This window comes from Pteropus medius, unplaced genomic scaffold (genome assembly GCF_902729225.1).
Source record: "Pteropus medius unplaced genomic scaffold, Ma_sr-lr_union100, whole genome shotgun sequence".
Classification (NCBI taxonomy): domain Eukaryota; kingdom Metazoa; phylum Chordata; class Mammalia; order Chiroptera; family Pteropodidae; genus Pteropus; species Pteropus medius.
This window is the reverse complement of record NW_024345601.1, coordinates 8,112,523-8,125,374: the sequence shown is the minus strand read 5'-3', so window position 1 is coordinate 8,125,374 and position 12,852 is coordinate 8,112,523. Positions and strand designations below refer to the sequence as shown.

General features: G+C 34.5%; 1 protein-coding gene across 1 annotated transcript in view; it reads right to left on the bottom strand.

The window, feature by feature from the left end:
• Nucleotides 1–7,453: 7,453 nt before the first annotated feature.
• ESF1 (ESF1 nucleolar pre-rRNA processing protein) overlaps nucleotides 7,454–12,852 on the bottom strand; it is a 60,045-nt gene continuing 54,646 nt past the window's right edge. Inside the window, exons 13-14 of the mRNA XM_039874461.1 lie at nucleotides 9,893–10,039; nucleotides 7,454–8,292 (exon numbers count right to left, since the gene is read on the bottom strand). Coding sequence (XP_039730395.1) covers nucleotides 7,999–8,292; nucleotides 9,893–10,039 — 441 coding nt within the window. The 3' untranslated portion in view covers nucleotides 7,454–7,998. The remainder of the gene's footprint in view (nucleotides 8,293–9,892; nucleotides 10,040–12,852) is intronic.

The following is a 12,852-nucleotide window of genomic DNA, read 5'->3' as shown; positions in this document are numbered from 1 at the left end:
ATTTTTTTTCATAAGTTATGAGGTTTAGATCAATATTTTTTTTCCAGCTATATATTCAATTCCTTCATTGAATTGTTTTTGCATCTTTGTCAAAGATCACCTGGGCATATTTATATTGGTCTATTTCTGTGTTCTCTATTCTGTTCCAATAAACTATGTGTCTGTCTCTCTGCCAATACCACATTGTCCTGATATGGTAGCTATATAGTAAGCTTTAATATAGTGGTTCCTCCCACTTTATTCTTTGTTAAGATTGTTTTAACTATTCTAGGGTCTGTGCCTTTTGTTATAATTTTAAAATAAGCTTCTTTATGTCTATAAAAATTTTTGCTGGGATTGTTAAAAATCACATTAAAATTATAGACTAATTTTAGGGAAAACTCACATCTTTACTATGTTGAGTCTTCCAATCCATGTACATGAAATGTCTCTATTTACTTGTCTTTGATTTCTTTCATCAGCATTTTGTAATTTTCAACATATAAATTCTGTACATATTTTTGTAAGTTTTTACCTAAATATTTTCTTTGAAACAATTGTGTTTTCAATTTCAATTTCCACATGTTCATTGTTAGTATATAGACATGTGATTGATTCTTGTGTGCTGATATTGTATGGTGTGATCTTACTGAATTCATTTATTGGTTTGAGTTTTTGTTTTGCTTTTGTGTTTTGTAGATTCCTTGGAATTTTCTATGTAGACAATCATGTTATCTGCAAATAGGGACAGTTTTATTTCTTTCTTTTCAATCTGTATGCTTTACTTTTTTCTTGCTTTGTTTCAGTGGCTAGATCTTCCAGTATTGTGTTGAATTAGAATAGCAAGAGTGGACATTGCTTTCAAGGTAACTGGAAGTTTTAAAAACCAGATGTAGTAAGACATGCAGACACAGAAATGACTGTCATGAAGGAAAATTTTTATACTCAGTTTCCTAGAAAGAGGGAAGCACTGGGGTTGGTCAGAAGGGAAAAAAAAAGGGAAAAATGTAGGGAAGAGCCTTTATTATGGTTTTTTGGGGAAGGGATGGATGAAGCAAAATAAGCAGGTTTAGGACTGGCTAGTTGGACTTTCCTTAGGATCTAGAGTATAAGAGCTGTCTCTAGTAGTCTGGTACCTGGTTCTAGGGTGATTAGGGCAGGAGAATAGTGGCCCAGAGTGTGGGAGCCCAATAAAGGATGTAGTTAGTTGTGTGGGCTTTGGATTAGTTGGTGTGCATTTGAAAGGCATGCTTGCCTCCAAGTTATTTACACTTTCTAAGAAGTGGCCAGCCAGGGGAAGGGCAGGCTCTCTAGAGTAAGCAAGGCCACAGCAGTCAAAGTACCATAATATAGAAAATAAAAGACATAGTTAAACAGAAAGCCTTGCCTTATTCTTCATCTTAGGAAAAAGCAATCAGTCTTTCACTAGTATGTTAATTGTAGGTTATTTCTAGATGCTCTTTATCAAGTTTAGGTAGTTCCCCTCTAGTCCAAACTTGTTTTTATCATAAATAGATGTTGGATTTTGTCTAATACTTTTTCTCATAATTGATAATTTTTCTACTTTGGTCTGCTGATATAGTGGATTACATTGCCTGATTTTAATGATGAATCAGCTTTGCATACCTGAAATTAAACTCCATTGGTCACGGTGTGCAATTCTCTTTAAATAGTGTTGGATTCAATTTGTTAATATTTTGCTGAAGACTTTTATGCCTAAATTAATGAGACAGATGGATTCTCCAGAATCAATCACATTTCTATATATTAACAATGAATATCAGTCTGCAGTTTTACTGTCTCTATCTGGTTTTGGTATCAAGTATATACAGGTCTCATAAAGTAAGTTGAAAAGTGTTTCTTCTATTTTCTGCAAGAAATTGTGTATAAGTGGTGCTAATTATTCTTGAAATATTTGGTAAAATTCTGCAGTAAAGGCATTTGGGCCTGGGAATTTATTTTTTGCAAGCTTTTTAATTATAAATTCCTTTAATAGCTATAGGACGATTCAGGCTATCTATTTCATCTTGGTCGAGTTTTGATAGTTAACCAATTGATTTTTGATACTGATACAAAGGGAAAATGGAGAATGAATTATCTTTTTAACTAATGGTGCTGGAGAGGTGGGAATCCCTATGCAAAATAATTTATCATCAACTGAAACCTCACACCTTACACAAAAATTTATTAAAATGTAGGATGGGCCTAAATGTAAAACATAAAACTATAAGGCTTTTAGAAGTAAACATAGGGAAAATAATCCATAGCCTTGGGTTAGTCAAAATATTCTCAAGTATGACACCACGAGACAGTCCATAAAAGAAAAAAATGAATAAATTAAACTTAAAAATTAAAAAAAATGTATAGACAGGGGGAAATCTTTGCCAATCATTTTTATTACAAAGTATTTGTATCGAAATGAATAATAACTTTCAAACGCAACAGCAGGAAAATAAGTAACTCAATTAAAAACAAAGTGGACAAAAGTTCTGAACAGACACTTCGCCAAAGAAATATGTGGATGGTAAATAAGCACATGAAAAGATATTAGAGAAATGCCAATTAAAACCACAGTGACAGCCCCACCCAAGCCAAACATCCAATTGTGTCTTTGACAAGTCCTATGCTCCTTGCTAAACAGAGCCAAGACTCACACTGGTGGCGGCTGGGCTTGGCTTCTGGCGTGGCCTCTTGGGGCAACTATAAGCATAGCATCTATGCATTGGCTGCTGAATCTTAACAGGTGGCCCCAGAGGTGCACAGGCTGGGTTCGAACTTGGCCTGCAGCTGAACCCCTCTCAGGACTGTGCCACTGGACACGTACTACACAAAGCCATGCTAATGACTGGGAGACTTAGGAGCTTTGCTTAGTACATAGAAACAGACATGGAAAGGCAGCCAAAATGGGAAAACAAAGAAGCAGGAACCATATGAGAGAACAGAACAGATATCCAAGAATAATGGAGTCAAGTAATCTAACAGATGTAGAGTTCAAAACACTGGTTATATATACAATGGAATATTACTCAGCCATAAAAAGAGATGAAATACTGCCATTTGCGACAACATGGGTAGACCTCGAGATAATCATGCTAAATGAATTAAGTCAGACAGAAAAAGTTGAAAATCACGATTCACTTATATGTGGGATATAAACCTAAAAGCAACAAATGAACAGGATAGAGACTCATGGACATGGACAATAGACTAATGGTTACCAGAGGGTAAGAGGGTAATAGATGGGGTAAAAAGGGTCAAATATGTGGTGACAGAAATCTAACTGTAGGAGGTGAATGCAAAATGTGTGTATATATATATATATATATATGGCATATATATGTGTGTGTATATATATATGCCTTACTGTTAAAAATGTACATGTGAAACTTACCAGATTTTGTTAACCAATGTCACTATAAAAAACATTAATTAAAAAAAACCACTGGTTATAAAGATGCTCAATGAACTTAGGGGAATAGTAGTCAACTCAGTGAGAACGTTAACGAAGGGATAAAAAAACAAAAATTGAAATGGAAATTATAAAAGGGAACAAGTCAGAAATGAAAAACATATTATCTGAGATGAAGAGTATATTAAATGGAATAAACAGAGTGAATAAAGAAGATCGAACTACTGATATAGAGGATGGGGAAGCGCAGGGACACTCAATCAGAAAGGCAAGAAAAAAGAAGCCAAGAGTATACTAATAATTTAAGGAGCCTATGGGACGCAATTAAATGTAAAAATATGTGTGTCATAAGGGTACCTGAAGGAAAACAAGAAGTTGAAAAGTTATTTGAAGAAATAATGATGGAAAACTTCCCTCACCCTGTGAAGGAAATGGACATACAACCCCAGGAAGCTCAGAGAGTCTCAAAAAAGATTAACCCAAAGAAGTCCACATTATAATTAAAATGCCAAAGGTTAAATGCAAAGAGAGAATCTTAAAAGCAGCAAGAGAAGAACAATTAGTTATCTACAAGGGACCTCCCATAAGACTGGCAGCTAATTTTCCAAAAGAAACTATGTAGGAGAGAAAGGCTTGGCACAAAATATCCAACATGATGAAAACTCAGGATCTACAACCAGGAATACTTTATCCAGCAAAGCTATCATTTAGAGTCAAAGGACAGATAAAGAGTTTCCCAGACAAAATAAGCTAAAGGAATTCAACACCAAGCCAGTATTACAGGAAATGTTGGAGGGACTTCTTTAAGAAGAAAATCATGTATCAAAAACATGAATAAAGAATGGTAATAACTACATTCCTATCAACAACTACTTTAAATAGAAAAGAATTAAGTGCTCCAACCAAAAGATAGAGTGGCTGAATGAATAAGAAAACAAGACCCCTACATATGCTGCCTACAAGAGACTCACTTCAGATTAAAAGACACACACATACTAAAAGGAAGGGGATGGAAAGAGGTATTGCCTTGATGGACCTAGAGGATATTGCGCTGGATGAAATAAGTCAGATAGAGAAAGACAAATATCACATGATTTCACATACATGTGGAATCTAAAGAACAAAATAAACAACAAAAATGGAAATAAATTCATAGAAACAGAATATTTTTAGGGCTACTAGATGGGGAGTAAGGGGTACAGTGAAAAGGGGCAAAGAGATTAAGAAGTACAAATGGATAGTTACAAAATAGACATGGACATATAAAATATAGCATAAGAAAAATAGTTAACAATGTTGTAATAAACATGTCAAGAGGGAAAAGGGGTACTATATTTAGTAGGGTGAACACTTTGTGAGTTGTATAGATCTCTAATCACTATGCTGTACAACCGAAACTAATATATTATTGTATGCTAACTATAATTGAAAAAAACTCATTGAATTGTACTATGTAAATATGAGCAACTAACTGTCTGTATCTCAATAAAGTTGGAAAAAAAATGAGATACTAGTACAGTATTATAAGAATGGCAAAACAAAACAAAACTAATATCAAGTACTGTTGAAGATGTGGAGCAACTAGAACTCCTATACTTTTGATGGGAATGCAAACAGTTCAGCTACTATGGTAAATAATTTTTTGCTGTTTGTTATAAAGTTAAATATATACTTACTATACGATCCAGGATTCCATCCAAATATCGGTCTAAGAAAACCTACACATGAATAGCAACTTTGTACTTGTACACAACTTGTACTTGTACTTGTACACAACTTTGTACACAAACACCTACACATGAATAGCAACTTTGTACTTGCCAAACTGGAAAAACCTTATATTTACTAACAATGAATCCCTTTCCATGGAAAAAGAAACTATGTAGATTGTTTTAATAATGAATCCCAATTTGATTGTGCCTCTTTGTACATGACCTTTTGCATTGTGACTTTGCTACCTGCTGATTTTGATTTTGCCCGTGATTTGCTTTGGCAAATGGGACAATAACAAATATGATACTATCAGAGGCCTGAAAAGTACTTGTGCATTTGGACTTACACTCTTGCCCCTGAGAATCCTTCTGTCACCATGTGAAGAAGGCTGTACTAAGGATGAGAGATCCCCTCTCTATCCCAGTCATCTGAGTTGAGGCCCCAGACATGCGAAGGCCCAACATGTCCCAGCTCAGCAGCTGAGCTGGCCTAGACCCTAATTGTGTAGCCAATTCACATATTCCTAAGAAATAATATATGTTTGCTGTTTCAAGCCACTGTGTTTGGGTGGTTTGTTAAGCAGAAAGAGCTAATAGATACAGTTGATGTTGAGTTCATTTGTCTCTGATCTGGTGGGCCATAAGGCAATTAGTTGGGGCTTTTTTTTTTCTTCTAAAGTAGTGGTCTTCAACATTGTCTGAACATTGGAATTACCAGCAGAGCTTTATAAAAGAATGCTGGCTGGATCATACCCCATAGATACAATTTAATAGGTATAGGATGCAGATGGCCACTGGAACTTTAAAAATTCCACCCCAAGTGATTCAAATGAGCAAAAGTCTATTGTTGGTCTATTCAGTAGAGGATTTGGAATGAGTAGTCATTACTCTCCTGCTCATGTTACTAACATTTCTCCCTCAGAGAGTAAATAGCAATGACAGCTGGTCCCCGAGACTACTGATAAAAGTCTGAGAAACCAGACCTTCACTGGAATTGAGTCACTTCTCTTTCTGGATGCTACACTGTTGACCTACTTATTCTTCATGGTCCCTACAATAATAAAAATCCAAATAAATGTGACCAAACTACCCTCAAATTGTTTGCTGAATTGTGACAGTGGCCATTCTTTATCCTGAGTTTTACAACCAGCAATTATTTATTGAGAGCTTAGCATTCTTGAAGTAGAATGTTTATTTAGTGCAGTACCTGATGATGCTATTCTGACTTTTTTTCCCTACCTAAAATATATTAATTCTTTGAGAAAAGGAGCCAGGGCTATGCATGACTTAAGTGCTCAATTTACTTGTTATAATCAATTATGTGCTTGACTAATAAAATGAGATTTACAACTAAATACAGGGACTTAAAAACAATGGGCTCGAAAACAAAAGCTCAAACCAAACCAATAAAAAAACCAAAGGACTAAGTTTCACAAGAACCTTGAGATCAAACTCTGAGTAATCCCTACACTATAATTAAACAGTTTAAAGGAAACAAGCCTTTTTCCTTGCATAAATGAAATATAAATAATTATATAACTGTTTAGACTATATTCATAAACACATTAAGATTCATAATCTTTCAATTATAAGTAGATAAATATTGGGAAGTTCACACTGATCAAAAGGAACAATGTTTTATTCATCTGAATTACCTAACAATCTCAGTGCTTTATGGGAAAGAAAAAAAAAACAACTCCAGGCACAATACTCTGCATTTTTCTCTCTGTTATAATGAGCAATTTAAATGTCCTGTTTCTTCCTCTTTCAGAAACTGTTTATATACTTTTATTATTCTGATATCACTCTGAGTTTTAAATCCTTTTGCTCTTGAAAAAATGTACTACATTGGTAGACTTGAATTTTTGTACCAAAAATGTCGATTACTATTAACCACAAACCTGGCCAAACTCTTGCCTTTCAGAAGTTACCATATTTATTATTTGTTCTAAGTGACTATTTTGATTTTTATTTTCACTTGTTAATACAGTACACCCTATTCTCCCTAAGTGGTCAGTGAATAGGTTATAACACCTAGACTAAATGAGATCCAGGAGTATTAAGGCCTTGAAGGTGTATTTAATTAAGATTCCTTAAATTTTATAGTAACATATCCACCCTTCCAAGCACTCCAAAAATCTGAAAAGCAGATAGACTTTTCTGCTACTATAAATAAAAATTCATTGCAGAGCTCACGAACATTTCAAATACAATTAAGAGTAATGCAAACCTGGAAATGAAATGCCTCTTCATAGAGTTGTCCTTTTAAGGAGGACAGTTTTTCAGAGATTCTTCCAGATAGTGGTTTATTTAAGGTGTATGAAATGAAATAAATCACTGCTATACAAAATAAAAATGTTTTGTACTTTTATTTACAAATTAATTTCATAAACAAACTATAATAAACACGACCAAAATACAAAGAAAGTTATTAGCTTCCATCCCTTAGGGCTAGAAAAATAAATTATTTAAATAGATATCTAAATCTGTCTTCTGCCTTTTAGAGAAATTAATGTATCGCTTATACATATTTTAAAATTGTTCTTAAATCTTATTTAGACCTAAGACTGGGCATTGTTCTACTTTTTACATAGAATTGTAGAGTCTTAAATAAAGCTAACGTAGAGTAATCTTCTACTAGTATAAACTGAATTTCATAAAATATAAACATTTTATAAATCCTATAATTCAGGTTGAATTAATTATGACTAATCTGTAGAAATACAGAGCACAAATCTGTTGATCATCCACAATTAGTCTGCAATACATGAAAGAAATTTTACAATGGCCAGAATAAGACTATTCATATTCTTGAAAGGTAGCTTTTCCCCAATAAATATTCCATCACTTCTATATACTTTAGAACACGTTCTGAATCCAAAAAGAAACAACATATAATTATTTGACTTTTTGTTTTTTTCTTGCTTGAAACTGCTCTGTTTTGTTTTTTACGGATTTAATCAACATTGACAAGGCAGGATCAATGGACCTCTTTTGTGATTTCTTTTGAATTTCACTCTCTTTTTTCTTTACTGCCTGAGTAAGTTCTTGTTCTTTTTGTTCTCTCTGCCGGGCTTTCTCCTCAAGGATTTTTTCCATAGCTTTTGTTTTCTTGAAATTGGGATCTGAAGGATCCAAATTGAACAAGTGCGAAGTATACATTGCTTGAAACCGTGCATCCTTAACATTTACCTATAAATCCAAAAGGAAAATAAAAAAAAAAATTAAATTAGTAAACCAAAAGGCCCCAAAATAGGGCCAAATTTCAAGTCAGTGAGTTGTTGATTACATAAAATAAAACTGTGAGCATTCTGCATATATTCATCAGAAAATTGTTTTTTCACAGATCTTCAATGGAGTTTTAAGCCTACTTTTAAACTACAGCGTGCAGGGCACACTGTCCTTATCATGCAATGACAATATCCTTGAAAGAGTCTATATATATAGATGCCTGTATTTACACTGGCCACTTAGACTGAGTAACTATAGAAATGGTTCCCTAAGGCAAGCTTCCCCATGCTTACAGTCTGAATTGTTCCTGGCTGGGATAATTAAGCCATAGACAGTATGTCCTACTGGAGTTTTATGTAAAGTCACTGCATTTGAAGTACATCTAAAAAACCTTTACCCTTGGTACCAAAATGAGTAGCTACTGAGGGTGATTATAGATCAAAAGATTTAGATTACTATGGAAAAGAAGGCACCCTTATGACCAAGATCTGATCAGATACAAGCCCCAAATTTATCTCTGTTTCTACAAAAACACTGTGGTTTCACATTTAAGAGCATATCCTTAACTCCAGCCAGGCTTTTGAGTGTTGCCAGACACAGGGGTGACCAGCAAGAAAGGGAGCATGATTCACTGCCACCCATCATTCTCACAGGAAAGATGAGTATGTACCTAGATATGGATCATAAAGTCACATAGTTATAGTAAAGACAACAGATGTGATACTTCCACCACCACCACCAACAAAATAAAAATATTATTCATGATTATTAATGTGTGAAGACAGTTCTCATAATAGAAGATTTGACAACAAATCATTCTTTGCTTTTAACTTTTTCATAAGAACACCATTCATTGAAAAGTTCAGTGGAACAGCCACATACATGGAACCAACTTAGAGAAATTGGAGCTACAGAGTGGCCTCAAAGTTCTCTATATGTTACGTAGAAGTTAACTGTATGCTCCTTTTCATCCTTTGCAAATTCAAAATTACCCCCATGTTCTTCTGGGTCTATTCTTCCACATTAAAGGTTGGAAGTCATTAAATAGTTCCTGATAGCTCTTCAGAGCTTGTCTGTTCAGGGACTGTGTGGTCATTAGGAATATGGACTTAGCAAATAAAGAGGGAAATGAGGGCGCAACAGAAATAAGAAATAGAGCAATTAAAAAAGCTTAGGTTACTGCACTGACCACTGTCCACAATGACAGTGTGACAATGTGATGTGAACTTGCTATTTCACAGTTGGACTTAATTATGTATATCTTTCCCAGAGTGAGCATCGTACTGCATGTGATTCTAACATTAAAAGCTATACAACAGGGTGTAACAGGGCTACCAAAATACAAGCCAACTGCTTCACCTAGTGCTCAACCAAAGGAAAAGTGATTTGATCCACCTGGGAATGAACTGGCTGGGTAAGACTAAAAGATGGTAGCGCTGGCACTATGGTCCTCCCTAAGACATGTCAAGGCTAACTTTGACTATACTCAATTTTCATCTCTAGAGCTGACTTTAGATTCAACGCCAGCTTTAAAAGGCTAATGATTTTTGTCCCTGGTTACCTCAAAGTCATCCTCTAATAATTCCTTCTTTTTCATAAGCTGCTTTTTCTTCTTTTTGCTCAGATTCTGGTGCTCCACAATTTTGTTGTAATTGAAGTGTTTCTTGCTTTCTTCTTCCTCATCCATCACGAGCAAAGCCATTTCAGCCTATAAAAAGGAAAAAAAAAAGTTCAAATATACAACAGTGTTTTTTCCCCCCAAACAGGAGTATGGGGAACAGAAATCCCCTCTAGGAAAGAACTTAGTCATCAATGCTCCAGGATAACATCTGTCATCCATAAACTGATAGTAGATTACTGAAACTCATAAAGAAACCCAGAGACCTTTGTACAGCAATAAAGTAAAATCTTTAGAAGCAAAATCACTGAGAACAGGAGAGGAGTGAAAGTTTGTTTTTAGATACCAGACCACTCAGTGTCACTGGTTAGTAGGCTGCAGAAATGAGTCCCCAAGTCAACCATATAAAAATTTATCATTTTCACTTTAGTCTTTTTAAGCAATGACACTAAATATAGCAAATGTGATAATTTTCTGATACGAAATGCTTTTCAAATATGTATTTTAACAAGAAATTTCTCTGTTCTTTTGCCTTTATTGTTTCAATACTAATACATTCTATTAAGGCGGGATCTTAATATTTGCTTTTGAAATCTAATATATTGTCTTTTCCACTAAATAGGTATTTTTCTATTGACCATGGGATTAAATGTGAACCCTAAAGAACCAAGTACAACCATGTATACTAGAAAAATCCAGAGTATGCTGCTAGACTTTTGTGAATCTTCCTATATTGCTACTTTAAACTGCTTTAATTTCCTTTAATTCCATCACTGGCATCTATAGTTGGCTTTCTTTATGGAACCATTTTCCACAAAAGAGGTTTTCTTTGTGTACCTTAACTCTACAAGCATTACATGCAGCAAGTGGAGAACAGAAAATATCCATGAAAGTGCAGAGTTTAGGTAACCAGTCAGGCTCACTCGCAGATACCAATGTGAATGTCAGTCACAGGGATGCTGTTGACACCAATTCCTGCCTCAATAAAAGTACATATTACTCTGTGCCATGGATCTCTGGAGTCACTGAAGATAAGGTTCACTGCATTTCCAAGACTTTATTTTTGTACATTTTTTACAATAATAAAAAGAGAGAATTCAAATTAGCATTTGACAAGCCATTAAAGCAAAGTCTGTATTACAGGACAGATTCAGATTAAATTAAAACTTATGGCCATATTATTTTCAGGTTTTAAGAGTAGTATTTTTTTGTCTATTATAGTAAGGGTTTTTAATAAAAAGATATTTTCCTCTTAATCACAAAAGGACATGCCTTGGGTTTGAGGTAAATTTTAACTTCGTATTAGCTAGGGAAATGTTTGGTAAAAAGGTGATCTTTTAAAACTGTGCTGCTACCAAAAACATACAGTGGAGAAAAGAGAGCCTCTTCAATAAATGGTGCTGGGAAAATTGGAAGGCTACCTGCAAAAGAATGAAACTAGACTGTTGTTTATCACCACACACTAAAATTAATTCAAAGTGAATTAAGGAATATAAGACCGGAATCAATAAAATACATAGAAGAAAACATAGGAACTAAACTTAAGGATCTTGGACTTAAAGAGGATTTTATGAATTTGACCTCAAAGGCAAGGGAAGTAAGAGCAAACATAAATGAATGGGACTACATCAAACTAAAAAGCTTCTGATCTTGGACTTAAAGAGGATTTTATGAATTTGACCTCAAAGGCAAGGGAAGTAAGAGCAAACATAAATGAATGGGACTACATCAAACTAAAAAGCTTCTGCTCAGCAAAAGAAATCATCGACAAGGTAAAGAGACAACCATCCAAATGGGAAAACATATTTGCAAGCAACACCTCCGATAAGGGTCTAATATCTAAAATATACAAAGAACTCATATGACTCAATAACAACAAAAAAACAAACGATCCAATCAAAAAATGGGCAGAGGACCTGAAGAGACACTTCTCCCTAGAGGACATACAAATGGCCAACAAATATATGAAAAGATGCTCAACATCACTAGCTATTAGGGAAATGCAAATCAAAACCACAATGAGATACCATCTCATACATGTTAGAATAGCTATAATAACAGAACAAGTAATAACAAATGTTGGAGAGGATGCGGAGAAAAAGGAACCCTCACACTGATGGTGGGACTATAAATTGGTACAGCCACTATGGAAAACAGTATGGAGGTTCTCAAAAAACTAAGAATTGATTTACCATATGATCCAGCAAATCCCTCGACTGGGTATTTACCCCGGAGACTTGAAAACCCATATCCAAAAAGATATTTGCACACCAATGTTCATAGCAGCACTACTCACAGTGGCCAGGACATGGAAGCAACCGAAGTGTCCTATGATAGATGACTGGCTAAAGAAGTTGTGGTACATATATACAATGGAATATTCCTCAGCCATAAGAAGAGATGAAATACTGCCATTTGTGACAACATGGATGGACCTTGAGATAGTCATGCTAAGTGAAATAAGCCAGACTGAAAAAGTTGAAAATCACATAATATCACTTATATGTGGGATATAAACCTAAAAGCAACAAATGAACAGGACAAATAGATTCATGGACATGGACAATGGACCAGTGGTTACCAGAGGGTAGGGGGTGGGGGAAGAGGGGAGAGGTAGATGAGATAAAGGGGATCAAATATATGGTAGCTGAAAGAAACTGGACTTTGTGTGGTAATCACACAATAGAATATATAGATGTCAAATTATAATGTATACCTGAAAATTATATAATTGTATTAAACAATGTTACCCCAATAAACTTAAAAGAAAAAAAAATAAAATTGTGCTACTAAAATATTTAATTATGTGTTTTACAATTTACTTATAAATTTTTAGTTAAAATAACTTATTTTTTTTATTAGAGAGGGATAATAGAAATTCATGTGGATAATTTCATTTAAAT